This window comes from Rhinatrema bivittatum, chromosome 10 (assembly GCF_901001135.1).
Source record: "Rhinatrema bivittatum chromosome 10, aRhiBiv1.1, whole genome shotgun sequence".
Lineage (NCBI taxonomy): Eukaryota > Metazoa > Chordata > Amphibia > Gymnophiona > Rhinatrematidae > Rhinatrema > Rhinatrema bivittatum.
The window spans coordinates 70156986-70174793 of NC_042624.1; the positions used below are offsets into that span (position 1 = coordinate 70156986).

The 17808-nt window shown below is 44.1% G+C and overlaps 1 protein-coding gene across 2 annotated transcripts in view; it reads left to right on the top strand.

Moving 5' to 3' along the window:
• The first annotated feature begins 239 nt into the window (after positions 1 to 239).
• COP1 (COP1 E3 ubiquitin ligase) overlaps positions 240 to 17808 on the top strand; it is a 440422-nt gene continuing 422853 nt past the window's right edge. For both annotated transcript variants that reach the window (XM_029618041.1, XM_029618042.1), the window contains exon 1: positions 240 to 839. In XM_029618041.1, coding sequence (XP_029473901.1) covers positions 484 to 839 — 356 coding nt within the window. In that variant the 5' untranslated portion in view covers positions 240 to 483. The remainder of the gene's footprint in view (positions 840 to 17808) is intronic.

The following is a 17808-nucleotide window of genomic DNA, read 5'->3' on the forward strand; positions in this document are numbered from 1 at the left end:
TGCCCGTGTCCCTGGGCACAATCCAAACCTGGACTGTCTAATAATCTAGCACTCTCTAGGTTATCATGGACATTTACTCCTTTCCAGCTTGCTTGATCTTTTACCTTTTGAGCACAACAAATACAGGTCTGAACAATGCAGCAACAAGAGACACGGACCTTCCCATCGGCGTACGCTTTTGCTCTTGTTCACTTACCTTGATGTCAATAAAGCTTTTATTGGTGAAGTGCTGGCTTCCACTTTTTAAAGGGGGGGGTCGGCGGGAGCCAGCTTCCGGTCTCGAGCCGTCTCACGGTCCGTGGTTCCTCATTTAACCAAGTAAACAGTGAGGGATTGCGCGCTTTTTGTTCCCCCCAAAGAAGAGAAACTTTACCCTTCTGTGCGGGCTGAGTCTGTGGAAGGCTGCTCACCTCCGTCGCAAGTCTGGCTGTGTGAAGGGAAGAGGAGGGGACGGAGAGAAGGCAGAGGGGTTGCCGGCTCGTCATGTCCTCCGGTCGGCAGCCGCCGCTGCCTCCGCCACCAGCACAGCACTCTTCGGGCTCCGGGCAAGGCAGCGTTAGCGCGGGTCTCGGTTCTGCCGCGGCCTCCTCTACTGTCGGCTCCGCCCCCTCCTCGACCACTACTACCTCGTCTGTGTACTCGGGCTCCGGGCGGCCTGGACTGGGCCTTGGCGTGGTGTCGGGCTCTGCCTCGTCAATGTCCCGACTCGGCGGAGGAGCTGCTCGGCCCGGAGGAAGCGGCAGCAACAGTGGCTCGGGCAGCAGGAAGAGGCCTCTGCTTACCCCGCTCAGTAACGGCCTCATGAATTCCTACGAGGATAAGAGCAACGACTTCGTTTGGTGGGTAGCACGCTTTTATTCTCTGCAGCTTTGCTGGGACTGGTGGTGGTTGTGACTCTTATCTAGTGGCTTTGGTGAGGAAAGGGATTCTGTGGTCCTTCATTTTGGGGTTATAAAATTAACACTGGTTCCGTTAAATCTTACAGGAATATCAATATATCCATCCAGTGCTTTTATTTTATTTATTTATTTATTTATTTAACATTGTTTATATACCGAGGTTCTGGTAACAATGTTACTAATCACTTCGGTTTACAAATAACATTAGGATGACTAAACATATGAGTCTTACATAGAACAGGCTTTAAATTATGTTCTTGCATTCTGGTCCCCGGTGCTTCTCCCAGAATGTACTTCAAAATAAACTAGACAAATACAACTTAATTTTCATATGTTATCTTCTTACAATGGAACCGAGACATAAGCAGAGTTTTACTTGTAAATATTAGATTTGTTATATTGCAATTTCTATTCTTTGTCTAAAAACTCTTAACTGTTCATCCCTTTAACCATTTAACCCACTGTGAAATCCCCTTAACTAATTTTGTGATTGCATTTTTTTGTTTTCTAGGAGGTTTAAGTCTTCTCGGTTGGGTTAGGCTACAAACAGCTTCATGCCTTCCATGGAGGTCAAATGGCAGGGTGCCCACTATTGTATTTAATTTATATTAAGCCTTTCAGGTATTTCAAAGTGGATTATATTCAGGTACAATAAGTTCTCAGTCTTTGCCTCATGACCATAAAGGGATAGAGATTACATTTGTTAGAACCCATGCAATAAGGGAAACATAAAAAATGTACATTGAAATTCAGCGTACTGTTTCTTAATGCCCTCCCTAACATTTTTAACTCATGATGCAGTAAGTTAATGGTATGCTAGTCCATCAGGAATTAGGGTGCTGACCTCACAATGTGTGCATAGACATAAGTTAAAATGTGCACAGCTTTTGCATAGGCTCCGTGCATATTAACTTCAGAGAGCTTCTGTGATGCACCCAAGTTTAAAATTGAAAGCAGCACAAATCATATTTTATGCACACACAATTTCAGCGCAGGAAACACTGTATAAATCCATGTAGAGGTGGTTTGGGGGTGAGAGGATGGTTGGATGTTGATCCTGCCTTATACACTTGGAAAGGTTTAGAGGAGTTGCAGTCTTATGGGTTCAGCTTGGCTGCTCTGCTCCCCTTCAACAATGCCCACGATTGCTAAAATTCATAGGACATGCTCTGTAGTGTCACATATAGTGAAGGTTTGTTATGAGGTTAATAGATTACTGGCTAGAGGTATAGGGTGTCTTTCTTTTTCTCCTTTGATAAACAGTCCTCTTTTAATGTGAACTGTCTTCTCGAGCATGATGTGAAAGAGAGCTCAGATTTTTTGGACAGATGTGCAGGGGTGGCAAGCTCCAGTCCTTTAGTGACTTGGTGGAGGAGTTTGCCCTCCCTCTCCATACCCAATTTCTATACTTTTAGCTTTATAAGAATATAAAAAATCATGGGTCTGTCATGGGGTTTTGGGAAAACGATGGTTTTGAATCCATTTTGACTAAATACCACAGCCAAATTGATATCAAGTGTTTAATGTTATTTTAGAGACTAGATTAAGCCATGTAGTACTAATACTGCCTTAATAGCTAAATGGAATGAGGATTTTTCCTTGAGTTTAGATACAGGGAGCATAGTTTGGTGTTCTTTCAACACTGTCAATATCTAACAAAAATAGAGAATTAAATTGCTGTACCATACCTATCGCTAGCCATTGTATTTTGCTAAATGTAGTCAATCTAGAATGTTGTCATATGTTTTTGAATGTGGTGTGAGACTTTTGGAATGAAGTGTCAAGATAATACAAGAAATTATTGCAGATACTATAAGAGCAGATGCTAGCTGTTTCTGCTGAGGACCCTCTGTCCCCCAGGTTAAGATGAAGCTGGTTTCTTACTACATGCTACTTGGATAATCCATTGCTTTTACTGGAAGTCTACACCTTCTCTGGACCACTGGAAATTTACTGTGGCTGAAATTGCTTCTGTGGAATGTGTCCTTGCAGTGAGGACACACTGAAGGTTATGAATGCTTTTGGCTTGTCACTGGTCTCTTGGTAATTCTTAACTTGCGGGCCGATACAGTACAGTGCGCTCCGGAGCGCACTGTTAACCTTCGATTGGACGCGCGTTTTTGACGTGCTAGCGTTACCCCTTATTCAGTAAGGGGCCGAAAATGCGCATCCAATCCCCCAAACCTAATAGTGCCTGCAACATGCAGATGCATGTTGATGGTCCTATTAGATATTCCCGCGCGATTCAGAAAGGAAAATGTGCAGCCAAGCCGCACATTTTACTTTCAGAAATTAGCGCCTACCAAAAAATAGGCGCTAATTTCTTCAGGCACCGGGAAAGTGCACAGAAAAGCAGTAAAAACTGCTTTTCTGTGCACCCTCAGACTTAATATCATGGCGATATTAAGTCGGAGGTCCCGAAAGTTACCAAAAGTAAAACAACAAAAAAAAAATAAATTTGAAGTCGGCTCGCGGGTCGAAAACCGGACGCTGAATTTTGCCGGCGTACGGTTTCCGAACCCGTCGCTGTCGATGGGCTTGAGAACAGACGCCGGCAAAATTGAGCGTTGGCTAACAAACCTGCTGACAGCCGGCGCTCCAGTCCAAAAGGAGGCGCTAGGGACGCACTAGTGTCCCTAGCGCCTCCTTTTACCTGTTTTTACTGCCGGGCCTAATTTGCATACTGAATCGCGCGCATAGGAGAGTGGCCTGGGCGCTCGCCTGCTCTCCAACGGGCCGATACAGTAAAATCCGCAGGTTAGTGGATGCTTTGCCCAAGCTTCTTTATTTTCCTTTGTTCTTTATTGCCATTTTTGCTCAGATGTATTTATTCTTTTCATGCCTGCTAATGTTATGTATTCTTGTGCCTTCAAAATAAGGTTACAAAAAGAAAATCAGAGTAGAGGTCCCAGCACCAGAACTGATTCTGCCCGTAGACTGATGCTCATACCAGAATCTTTACCCCTCTACTCCCAGTAGTAAAATTTCCAGCGCTAAGATAATACGAGTTAAGCTGGCACACCTCTCTGCGTTGGGGGGTAATAGTTAATGCCTTTTTAGGCCGATTCAGTATAGTGCACTCAGGCCAAGCACACAGTTAGCTCCCGTTTGGATGTGCGTCCATACCCCCCCCCCCCACCAAAAACTAATAGCGCCCTCAACATGCAAATGCATGTTGATGAGCCTATTAGTCCCGCGCGATACAGAGTAAAATGTGCAGCCAAGCTGCACATTTTACTCTCAGAAATTAACGCCTGCCCAAAGGCAGGAGTTCATTTCGGCTGGTACCGGGAAAGTGTACAGAAAAGCAGAAAAAACTTTTCTGTACACCTTCCGACTTAATATCATAGCGATATTAAGTCAGAGGCCCCCCCCCCCCCCCCAAAAATAAAAAATCTGCCCGCGGGTTGGAAAATGGAGCTCAATTTTGCCGGCATCCATTTTCCGAACCCATGGCTGTCAGCGGGTTTGACAACAGACGCCAGTAAAATTAAGCGCCGGCTGTCAAACCCGCTGACAGCCGCCGCTTCTGGCAATAAGGAGGTGCTAGGGACGCGCTAGTGTCCCTAGCACCTCCATTTTACCGCGGGCCCTTTTTTGCATACAGAATCGCACGCCCTGGAAAGTGGCTTGGTTGGGTGCTCGCCTCGGAGCGCCAGCTCTCCCTTGCATTTTACTGAATCGGCCTGTTTGTTAGCATGGGATTTCCATGCTAGGGTACTAAGCATAAGCAATGTGCACAGTTTTATGTCTTTATTTTTTTTTTAATGTGCAACATTTTTTGCTGCTTTGGAAGTAGTTAAGTAGTTTGCACGTAAAAGTGCACACAATTGGAGGCAAAGCTGTACGCTGTGAATGTGCTGCCTTATATCGGGCTGTTTGATTTTTTTTTTCTTCGCAAGGACTCCAAATGGGCTTGTTTTGTGCATACACAACTCGAAAAAAAAGAATAGACTGAGTAGCTATAATAAAATAAGTGAAAAAAGAAAATGCCCTCAGTGAACTTTATTTAAATGCACTGGTGATTGCTCGAGTTGAAGGGAAAAACTATTCGATTTGGCTGCAGTTGCTAATGGCAATCTGCTCTCGCCTCCTGTGGTGGTTGCAGGAGGCTCATGTGAGAGAGAATTTCCTTGCCCTCCCCAACCTGGTTGGTACTCCAGGACAGATGTGAGTCTCCAGGGTTGGGAGGTTCGCTGTCAGGAGCTGACAGCCCAGGGCTACTGGAAAGCCAGAGAGTCAGTCTGGAACATTAATCACCTGGAAGCCTGGGCAGTCCGCTTGTCATGCTTGCAGGTCAAGCAGTCTGTGTGATGTCTGACCATGACAATGGTGGCCTTCATCAATTTGCCAGGGAGAAACCAAGAGCCAGCAAGTGTCGTAGGAAATAGCCCAAATTATGGAATGGGCGGAAGGACATCTACAGATGATGTTGCCCTCTCACATTGCAGGAAAAGACAATGTAAGAGAAAATGGGTGTTGTCAGCTGAAGTGTTTCAGTTGATAGTGGATCACTGGCCTTCCATTCCTAGACTTGCTAGCAACTTCTTGCAATGCGAAGGTTCCTTGGCTCTTCAGTCGCAGGAGAGATCTGTGGTCCCTGGGCATGGATGCTTTCATACAGGTCTGGCTAGAAGACAGGTTGCTTTATGCTTTTCCCTTGCTGGGCAGGATAATTTGCAAGATCAAAGGCCACGGGGCTAGTACTCCTGGTGGCACCGGATATGCAAAGGATAAAAAAATAAAAAAAAAATGTGGTAACAGGATCAATGAATGAAGGCGTTTGACCGGGAGTGCTTAATATGATGGTCCAGTAGAGATTTGAGTATTATATATAACAAAGTGTCCCTACTTGTTTTAATTGTTTTGTGTATATATGATATAAGTAAGTGACCCTGATACATAAGGATTTTTGTTTTGTGCATAAGTGTTCCTTTGTTCTTAAGCTAGAGTATGTTGTATAAGATCTTGGTCTCTCAATTTTCTCTGTGTATTAGAATAAAAACCAGGTTAGTAAATGCAGTCTGGAAGCTTATCTCACTTTCAGGCTGATGCAATATCTGTGTGGGGAAAATGGGCGCTCATGATTGAGCGCCCACTCTCTTAATATGTCCTGATGTACCTCTCTGGGGCACCCGATATAATATTTAAATGGGCTGCTGTGGTAAAAAGGAGTGCTAGCGGAAATTGTGCCCCTAGCGCTGCCTTGACAGTTTTATGAGCGTCCCTTTTTCTAACCTGACTGCCGGCATACTTTTTTTAAAACATTTTTTTCTCCTTTTTCGGTTCCTCTGACTTAATATTGCCATGATATTAAGTCAGGAACTACAGAAAGCAGTATTTTCTGCTTTTCTATAAACTTTTTGTACTCCTCAAGAATTAACACCTGCTTCGGGGCAGACGTTAATTTTTGAGTGAAAATGTGCATGTTGGGTGCACTTTTTTTTTTTTTTTTGCATCAGGGGAAATAGCTAATAGCCTCATCAACATGAATTTACATGGGATGAGCGCTATTAGCTGCATGCACTTTTTATGTGCGCTAAGCTCAGTTTTGCATTGGGGGTTATGGACACATGTCCAATCGTGTGTTGAGCCGTGTGCTGTGGCCAGTGCATGGTGTTGCATTGGCCTGTTTATGCCAAGCTTGACTTGTCTGTTCTTCCTTCTGATTGCATTTCCTTTTTAAAAAAAAAATGTAAATATAAATATGTATGTAGTAATTATGCAAGTTGCACATGTTAATAGAATTTTCCATTGTTTTGCATAAATGTTAATCATAGTGTTATTTCCTTTTTGCTCTGGGAAGAATAATTAAACAATTTGGTACTGTGAATTCATCTGTTTTATTTTTTTGTCATTTGGGTTTATTGGAAGAAGGTAACATACTTGCATGGATATTTGGGATTGTGTTAAGGAGTTGCAAGACTTTTTTTTTTGTAAATTAGGGTAGACTTCAGGAGTGTGGAAAATGAAATACATCTTCCAGTTTAACTCTTCAACAGATGATCTTGAATATATGTACATATCGGTAGTGTGGCATGCCGGTGTTTTAAATGTAAAAATAATTGGGTGTTGGATAGTAGCTTTTATCCAAACTGAATCTTAACATGCATTGTCTAGCTTGTCTAGAAATGTCATTTTTTTGTGGCTTTTCTATATGAAAGCTTCCAAAACGGTGGAAGGGAGAAGCAATTTATTTTTATTGAATTGCCATTGGGTGAATTGAGGCATAGTAAGACCACATTTAATAGATCCTTCCTGCTCTTTGACTGTGTTGATTATTAATGTTTGTACCACTGAGATGGGTTGATCAAGAAAGAACATGACAAAAGTTGTGATCTTAAATTTCAAAACTTGCTTCAGTCAGAAGTTGCCCCTCCAGTGTTAAGTTTTCCATATATTGGTTGCACCTCTCATCCTTGGAACTTTGATTCAAAATATACATACAAGTATCTTCTTATAGTGAATACTTATTGTCTTGAAGTGAAATTGGTACATTAGTTGACTAACAAGCATAGTTATAAATATGAAAGCTATTCGGAGGACACTTTTTTTGTGGGTGGGAAAGTACCTTCCCTTTTAGACTCATTTGATCTATTTTATTTTAAAATTCTTGTATTCCATTTATAGTGAAACATGCTAAGCAGATTACATCGTAATCAACACAACATAAGTGACATACAATATATCCTAATACATTCAATAAAACAGCAAAAAGTGTGATTGCACTGATCCTGTAATGTGATTGCAGGATACTATCATATTCTTCAAACATGTCTTACAGGACTCACCAAGTTTATTCAGATATCACCCATTTTGTGTTCAGTGATTTTTGCCAGGTGTAGCTGTCCAGATACGGTATGTGCAAAACAGACTTAACAGGATTCTGGCTCTTAAGTAAAGGTATGTTCCAGCCCCTTAAATTTGCTGCTAGTTTTAATCTTGAAATTTGAATTATACCAAACATCTTCCTTCTGGAGCTCAAACTGTAATAAATACATGCATCAATATATACATGCTGTGTGATACTTCATATACAGTCTAATCTGTGTAGCTTTTTGTTACGAGCTGCGTATTTTTTTTTCTCCCATTTGTCACACTTCACGGAATTTAATTTTTTTTTACACCAAACTGCCAGTTTTAATAGCTGACAAGAACAGACACAAGGCAGACTGACACTAATACCAAGGTGAGAAAGCATTGTCTCAGACTTTTGTTGGCAATACAGGTGTGAAAAATGCAAATAAGTGGTTGCCATGGTATTAATGTGAGCTTTGCTCTGATATGGCCTTCTAGAGCTGCAAGAGGAGTTTATCATTTATTAGGTTATGCCTTTCTATTTCTTGGTTCCTAAAACAGCACGTTCTCTGTCCCGCTCTACCACTTTAAATGTGAATACTAATAAGTATGAATAGCAAAAGAACCGAATTGTGGGTGTATGCTACTTTAATGTTCTAATCCTTTGTGTGAACTGGTCTAGTCACTGTTCCTTTATTTTCTATTTTTATTTAACAAATTTATAACCTGCTCCTGATTTAATAAAAAATCGCCCAATGTAGCATACAAATAAAATGCATAATTCATTAAAAACACATAAGAACAAAATAGCATACACATTATCAGTAAATCATTTTATTCTACTTTAATCTTTCTCTCATCTTACCCTTACTCACTGAAGATCATCGTATCTGTGAAAACCATGTGTTTTACTTTTTTGTGGAAGGTCATATAATCTGACATCAGTCGGAAGGGAATTCCACAATGTAGGGGAAACTATGGAAAATGCCCTAGCCCACAACCAAACATACCTTAGCCCTTTAAAAGCTGGAATAATCAATAGATCCTCTTGGCTGGATCGCAGTTGTCATGCTGGTACATACCATTGCAATTCTTCAATAAATGTTCAGGTCCCATGCCTCTTAATACCCAAAAGGAAAGTACTAAGGTCTTAAATTTCTCAGCATTCAGACAGGTTAATCCGCAACTAGTGGTTATGCACCTCTACCAGCAGATGGAGACAGAGCAAAGCTGTCATGGTATATATACCCTTGCTCTAACATCAATCTGCCAGTATTTTCCATCTCCACCAAATGGTGGACATGCATCTCCTTGCTGGGGAGGAGAAAAGATGGAGGAGATTAATCACACACCGCTTCTCATGAGGTGATATCTGATGATACCTCCCTTAGTTGAGTTCCTTGGTCCGGTAGCTGGTTTTCTGGCATGGACTTCTCTGCCAGGAAAGAGTCAGTTGAGAGGCTAGCAGGTGCAGGAAGCCAAGCACAGAGGTGAAGGCATTAGCCATTTCCCCCTGCAGCTGGAGGCTGACTCTGTACTTAGCCGGGATGTGTTGAACTCAGGCAAGGGAATGTGTATGTATGTATGTATGTATATATATATATATATATATATATATATATATATATATATATATGTATATATATATATAGGAATCCCTAAAATTGTATATATATAAACAAACAAATACATAAGAAGGATAATTTTAGGGAATCCTCTCCCCCTCTTCATTCTGCTCTTCAAGCCTCGGCGTGTCAATCTGACGTTCGTTCCCGCCTCTGTGAGGGCTTTGGGGACTCGCAGTTTTAGTGGGTTGAGCAGCCTTTTAGTTAGGCCCCACTCTCGGGCTTCTCTGCGATGCTGAGTGGTAGGCTGTGGCGGCATTTGCACACCGCCTCCTGTGCAAGTCTGCTGCAAAATGGCTCCTACGTGTCCAGGTTGGGCGTCTGTCTGGACTGCACGGATTGGGCATCCAAATTTTGGGCGTCTGTAGTTAGTGTTCGATTTCCTAGTGCCTAAGCTCTTCATCCATGAGAGACCATGCACTTATGGGACATCCTATCTCAAATATTGGCATCCTAATTTTTTTGCATATCCTGTCCAGGCTTCCCTTGTACAGATGCACAATTGTCAGATGTTTGCTTTTAAGCATGTGGCTAGTGAATGTCTTATCCATGTAGCTGGTGGCAAGAATTCTAAATGCCTTGTGAATTGCAGTACTTACTGTATTTGGGCATCAAAGCAGGGTGTTCCCTGTATTTTGTCAGCATTCCCTAGAAGCTTAGGAAGAGTTGTCTCTTGTGATTTGGCTGAGTCTGGCCCTTACCAGCAGGATGAGGGAATGGTTGATCTGTCAAGTTTTTCACCTGGTTTTAAGGCTCCCCTAATTGGAATTTCAGCACGGGAGGACTTCTCAGTGGGTGCCACTCTGATGCCTCCTGGTTTTGGTATGGATCCTTCCATCTTTTTCTTGGGTGGAACTTTTCTTTTTTCAAGGGCTGCAGTTCTTTCTAATGTTCAGTGGAACCAGCCAAACTTGGAATTTCAGGATCGCAGGCTGCAGAGTTCCACAAGTCTGGTGCTGCGGATAAGCATCTGAGTATGCCTCGGCCTGCTGTGATAGGGACCCTGCTGGCTTGGATGACGAGGGCGATCCTTATTCCCTGGAGGATGGGGAAATCCCTCTGGGTTTGGAGTTATATAGGTGTGTTGCCGGCTCTGATCAACCAGACACTATGCTGGGAGTACCAGGTGTTGGTTCCATGTCTGAGCCAAAGAAGAATCCCATTTTAGTACCTTGATTGGCCTTGAATGTGGTGCTCCGGAAGCAAACTTTAAAGGGGGATGAGTCTTGGTAGGGGTGTACCCCCCTGGATCCGATAGCGAGAGAGCAATTGCATTTTCTGAAAGTGGATTTATTTATTTAAATTATTTTTTTTATACCGAAGTTCACGGCACGAGTCATATCGCATCGGTTTACATCGAATGAGATATAGATAGATTACATCGAACAGCGAAGGATTAACCAAAAAATTAATCAGTTAAAGGAGGGGAAAAACGAAGAATGAAGGAGGTTATAACTAGGAATTAGTAGTACAGAAATAGGAAACATATCAACAACATACATTATAGTGTCTGTAGAGTAACATAACATAACATGGTAGGGTAGCTGTTGACCTTTCTGGGGAATCGAATTGGAGTCTCTACAGCTGTTTGTGGTGTTAGGGAAAGGCTCGAGTGAACAGCCAGGTCTTAAGTTTTTTCTTGAAGGTCAGTGGGCAGCTTTCCTGGAGGAGGTCGGGGGGGGCTTGTCGTTCCAGTGGGTTGATCCTGCTATGGAGCAGGCCTGTTTGTTAGTGAGGGAGTGCATGGTGGATTTGATTTGGGGGTGTGTGGAAGTTTGTTTATAGGCCTCTCTAATCAGTCTATTTGAAGTGTGGCATCGTAGAGGGATTTTTAGTGTGAGTGAGTGTTGATTGTGGATGGTTTTGTGTATGATTGTAAAGGACTTATAAATGATTCTGAAGCTTATGGGGGAGCCAATGTAAATTCTTAAGTATGGGTGTGATGTGGTCGCCTCTTTTGGAGTTTATCAGGATTCTAGCAGCTGCATTCTGTAGTATCTGTAAGGGTTTAGTGGTGCTTGCAGGGAGGCCCAGGAGGAGGGAGTTGCAAAACTTTTGAGAACACGGTGGCTTGGAGGACCGTCCGGAAGTCCCAGAAGTGTAGGAGAGGTCTGAGCTTTTTCAGTATTTGAAGTTTATAGAAGCATTCTTTGGTCGTGTTGACGAATCTCTTTAGGTTTAAGTGGTTATCCAATGTGACGCCTAGGTCTCTCACATGGGCAACTGTCGCTGTAATAGGGCTGGTGGGGGGAGGAGTATTGGAGTTAGGGGAGATGAAAAGGAGTTCTGTCTTGGAGGTGTTGATGAGTAGGTTGAGGCTGATGGAGTGTAGGCAGCTGTCCTAGAACTTGAGGGTTTTTGAAATGGATTCTGTTATGGGAATGAATATCTGCACATCATCCACATAGGTGAAGTGAGATAGATTGAGGTTTGATAGTAGCTGGCAGAGGGGTAGAAGATAGATATTGAAGAGGGTAGGAGAGAGGGATGAGCCTTGGGGTACTCCCAGGGTGGAGATGATAGGGGGGGATTCTTTATTTGTTCTGACCTGGCAGTGTCTGTTACTACCGTAAGGAAGGACTTGAACCATCTGAGGACTGTACCCATGGTACCTATGTCTGCAAGGTGGTTGAGGAACATGGAGTGGTTTACAGTGTCGAACACTGAGGAAATATCGAGTAGTGCCAGTAGGTAAGGTTGTCCCTTATCTATTTCTATGAGAAGGTTGTCTATGAGGGAAATCGGGAGGGATTCTGTGTTTAGTGATTTGCGGAATCCGAACTGGGAGGGAAAGAGTATCTTGTGGTTTTCTAGAAATTCGGAGAGTTGTGTGTTGACTAGTCTCTCCTTGAGTTTGGAGATGAATGGCAGATTGGAGATGGAGATGAATGGCAGATTGGAGATGGGGCGGAAATTCGGGCCTTCTGGGACTAGGTTGAGTTTCTTCAAGAGGTTTAAGGGAGGCTAGTTTTAACGTGTCTGGTACTATTCCTTGGGAAAAGGAGCAGTTGATAATTTCTGCCAGGGCTTTAGAAATGGAGGTAGGAATGGTGAGTAGCAGTTTTGAGGAGATGGGGTCGGAGGGGGTGGGATGAGGGTTTCATTTTTTTGAGGATGGATTCAATTTCGAGGGATGAGGTTAGTTCAAAGGACTCGAAATTGGCCTTTGGATGGATGGGGGTGTAGTGAGGCGGGGGTGGCGGGAGGTTGGAGTAGATGGGGGCTAAGAGGTTAAAGATTTTTTTCTGAAAATAGGTCACCAGTTCATTTGACTTTGTTTGGGCCTGGTCGTCAGGGATGGGGGGGGGGGGTGTGGTTTTGGTAAGAGCTGAGACGTAAGAGAACAATGCTTTGGCATCGTAGAAGAAGTTGTGGATTGTTTTGGCATAGTAGTCTCTTTTTGTCCAGAGTATGGTGGATCTGTAACTGTGCATGGCGGACTGTGAACGGGAGAGGGGTCTCTGTGTCATTTGTGTTCCTTGTGGTCTGAGCTCTTGTTTGAGTTTTTTTAATTCGGGCGAGAACCAAGGTTGTTTGTTAAGGTCTGGGTCTATTTCTTTAGAAGTAAGTGGGCAAACTTTATTGGCTACTGAGTTAGATATGTTGAACCAAGATGAGATGGCCGCGTCTGGGTTTGAGAGGTCTAGGTTGGGTAATTCATGTGTGAGGTGTGATGCGAGGTCATCCATAGAACATGGTTTCCTATAGTGGATGGTGGTTTTTGGGAGTGGGGGAGTCAATTTTTTTTTTTTATTTAGGTTGAAATCCCCCAATATGATAGCGGGAGAGTCTATGTCAATGTGTTTGGTTATGATTTCAATGAGAGGGGAGGCATCAGAATCTAGGAGCCCGGGGGGGGGGGGGGGGGGGAGTGTAAATTAGACAGATTTGTAGTTGGCTAGATATAATAGTCCAATTTCAAGTTTGGTTATGGTCTTGATTGTCTGGGGGGGTCAGTCTTAGCTCTTTTTTGGCGGCTAATAGTAAGCCGCCTCTTTTTTTTCTTTTTTTTTTTTTGGTCTAGGAAGAGAGAAAACGTCTTAGATCTGTAGGGGTAGTTGGTTGGTTAAAGGAATATCTGTGTGTTTAAGCCAGGTTTCTGTGATTGCACAGATGTCTGGTTTCGAATCAAGTAGTCGTCAAGGATGTGGGTTTTTTTTTTTTGTAAGAGATTGAGCATTAGAGATTGTAATAGAAAGAAGTGAGAGTCCTAGGAGTTGGGCGAAGGGGGTGGTGGTCATGATGTGTATCAGGGATTTGCTCTGGCGGAGTGGGGGTGGGGGTTTAACCAGGTTGCGATAGAGATGCTTGATGGTGGGGATGGGGAAGGTTTGCATCTTCGCTTGATGGCTTTGGGGTGGGGAGGTGGAGCAAGGGGTGAGGAGGACTGGGTGAGGGGGGGGGGAGGTTGCATTCGGAGAAAGTATCAGGGGGACATGGGGGGGGGGGGGGCGGGGTAAGGTAGGTAGGGGTGCACTTCAGTGGACACACGAAGGGGCGCACCAAGGGGCAGGTCCCTTTGGTTGTGCTCCTTCGTGTGCGCGGCGCCGGAGGTGAGGGCCTTAATTTAAAGGGCAGGAGGTCCGTCTATCGGGAGCGGAAGTGACTTCTTCGAGAGTCGCCTCAGGTAAGCTGCGTGTAAAGCCGGGTGGTGGAGTGGCTGGCGTCCCAGGCGGGTAGGCTTCGGGCCTGGTCGCTGACTTCGGTGCCAATCGCGGGTGCTGGTTCTGGCTCTGGACCCCGGCGGGTCTGCGCCAGCAGCACGGAGAGCGGTGTTGGTGGTCGGGTCGGCTTGGAAAGAGGTGCCCGGGAAAGGCAGCGTTTTTAAAGGGGGGCGCTGTGGTGTTCAGTTTCAAAGTGATAGGAGAAAGGAGGCAATCCTTATGCAGACCTTGAGGATGTGGCAATGAATTGCGGTTATCCTCTTGTTGCCTTGTGCTTATTTCTTCTATCTCAGGAAGTCAGTGAGATTGGTTTGGTGGTTCCTTGCTGCAGTATCTATCTTGGGTGGGGAACTTGATCAAGAGCAAGTTATAGCTGTCTCAGATGCTGGAATGTCTGTGTTCATTTTGACAACAAAGCAAGGCAGGTTATGCCAGAGGCCCGCATTCAGAAACTGATAGTGCAGGTGCGACTATTGACTGCAGCAATTCACCTGGTGGTATTGTCTTACCTGCAGGTGTTCAGTCGATGGTAGCCACCCTAGAAGTGGCTCCGTGGGTAATGGCGCATACATGTCCTCTTCAGCACCAATGCTTGCACAAGGAGTCTACCGTCTCAGGACTTCTCGATCCAGCTTCCGTTACCATTACTGGTGACATTTAGCATCCAAATGCAATGGTGGTTGAAAGCGATTTGTCTAAGGAAGGCTGTTTCCCTATGAACACTAGACTGACTGATACGAGGATATGAGCCTCCAGAGTTGGGAGGCTCACTGTCAGGAGTTGATGGCGCCAGGGGTGCTGGATTGCAGAGGAGTTTCTCTGGAGCTTCACTCATCTGGAAGCATGTGCCGTTCGGTTTGCACAGAGTAATGTCAGACAGTGCAATGACAGTGGCTTACATCAATCGCCAGGAAGGCACCAAGAAACAGCAAGTGTTGCAGGAAATAGTTCAGATCTTAAAATGGGCAGAAGTACATTTTTTGGGAAATCTCTGCCTCCCACATTGCAAGAAAAGACAACATAAGAACTGATTCCCCTCCTCCCCCCACCCCACACGCACTCCAGCAGAGTCTTGATCCAGGAGAATGGGAGTTGTTGGTCAAAGTATTCCAGCTCATAATGGGCTGCTGGGGCCCATTGTTCATTAGATTTTCTGATGACACTGCACAATGCGAAGACCAGCCTCTGTATGCTTTTTCCCCTGCCCATGTTGGGCAGAATGATTTGGAAAATCAAAGGATACACGGGGCTGGTGCTTCTGGTGGCTCCAGATTAGTCCAGTAGGCTGTGGTATGCAGATCCGTGGAGGGGCCTATTCTTCATGTAGGGCCATCTTGATTTTGTCTTTTTGGTATGGTCCTTCAAAGGTCCTTGGTTATTAAAGCATGGAAATTCCACTGCTGTGTATTCCATCTTGCTTCAAGCACATATCTCCCCCTCTAGCTTACGTTCAGGTTTGGAGAGTGTTTGAGGTGTGGTGTGAGGAACGAGGCATGCTTCCTTGTTTGGTTAAGATCCTGCTCATTTTGGAATTCTTACGGGATAGGTCACTTAAGGGCTTGGCCCTTAAAATTTTGAAGGTGCAGGTGGCATCTCTTGCCTGTTTTCAAGGGTCAGGTGAATAGCGGACCCTTGTCAGCTCATCCAGATGTGGCCCGTTTTTTGTAGGGGTTAAAGCTGCTTTGTCCTCCCATGTGGTTGCTGTGCCCTCATTGAGTCTTGATCTGGATCTTGAATCTTGGCAAATTCCACTTTTCAGCCACAGCATGGCTGCCTCTTGAGATTAAATTCTTGAAGACAGTGTTTCTCGTGGTGAATTGTTCTGTGTATCTTGTCCAAACTGCAGGCTTTTTCTTGCTGGGAACCGTTCCTGCGGGTGACTCCAGGGACGGTCCAGCTTTGAACTGTTCCATGCTCCTTTGCAGAGATTGGCCTCTGATTTTCATTTGAACCAATCAATTTTTCCCTGCCAATGCTTGACAGGGAAAGATGTGGATGAATATAGTCTTTCAGACCTTGGAAGTCAAGAGGCATCCGATGCAGTATTGGAGGTTATTAAACCTTTTTGGAAGACTGACTGCCTGTGTTTTCCATGGTGTAGGTAAACAGAGTGGGTTGATGTTACGGGCTAAACATTAGCCTGTTGAGTTAAGGAGGTTATCATGTTTGTGGATGCTAAGTAGCCATTTCCTAAATAGGTTAGGGCTCATTCCACTAGAGCTTAGGCAGTATGGGCGGAGCTTCGATTGTTTCCCGTTGAGAATTGTCGAACTGCAATATGCTCCTCCTTACACACTTGTTTCAGGTATCACTGCCTGGATGTGCAGGCCCGAGAGGATACCACCTCTGTGTGTGGTGTTGATTGGAGATTAGAGCAATGTTGGAGTTGCATTAACAGTGAGTATGTTTATTGAATAAGGATATTAATCTCCAGGTAGTAGCCGTCAATCCCGCAAGCCACCCCCATGCCTCTTCTCTTCATTCACATCCTCTAGACTTTATGGATCCACAGTATTTATCCCACGCCCCTTTGAAATCCTGCACAGTTTTGGTCTTCACCACTTCCTCCGGAAGGTTGTTCCAGGCATCCACCACCCTCTCCGTGAAGAAATACTTCCTGACATTGGTTCTGAGTCTTCCTCCCTGGAGCTTCAAATTGTGACCCCTGGTTCTGCTGATTTATTTCCAACGGAAAAGGTTTGTTATTGTCTTTGGATCATTAAAACCTTTCAAGTATCTGAAAGTCTGTATCATATCACCTCTGCTCCTGCTTTCCTCCAGGGTGTACATATTTAGATTCTTCAGTCTCTCTTCATAAGTCATTTGATGAAGACCCTCTACCTTTTTGGTCGCCCTTCTCTGGACCGCAAGGTGGAAAGAAGGCAAAACGATTAGCAGCATGGTTAAAAGGGGAGGTGAAAAAAGCTATTTTAGCCAAAAGATCTTCATTCAAAAATTGGCAGAAGGATCCAACAGAAGAAAATAGGATAATGCATAAACGTTGGCAAGTTAAATGTAAGACATTGATAAGACAGGCTAAGAGAATTTGAAAAGCAGTTGGCCGTAGAGGCAAAAACTCACAGTAAAACCTTTATTAAATATATCCGAAGCAGAAAGCCTGTGAGGGAGTCAGTTGGACCGTTAGATGATCGAGGGGTTAAAGGGGCACTTAGAGAAGATAAGGCCATCACGGAAAGATTAAATGATTTCTTTGCTTTGGTGTTTACTGAAGAGGATGTTGGGGAGGTACCCGTACTGGAGAAGGTTTTCATGGACAATGATTCAGATGGACTGAATCAAATCACGGTGAACCTAGAAGATGTGGTAGGCCTGATTGGCAAACTGAAGAGTAGTAAATCACCTGGACCGGATGGTATACACCCCAGAGTTCTGAAGGAACTAAAAAATGAAATTTCAGACCTATTAGTAAAAATGTGTAACTTATTATTAATATCATCCATTGTACCTAAAGACTGGAGGATAGCTAATGTAACCCCAATATTTAGAGAGGGCCCCAGGGGCGATCCGGGAAACTACAGACTGGTTAGCCTGACTTCAGTGCCAGGAAAAATAGTGGAAAGTGTTCTAAATATTAAAATCACAGAACATACAGAAAGACAAAGTCAGCATGGCTTTACCCAAGGCAAGTCTTGCCTCACAAACCTGCTTCACTTTTTTGAAGGAGTTAATAAACATGTGGATAAAGGTGAACCAGTAGATGTAGTATATTTGGATTTTCAGAAGGCGTTTGACAAAGTTCCTCATGAGAGGCTTCTGGGAAAAGTAAAAAGTCATGGGATTGGTGGCGATGTCCTTTCGTAG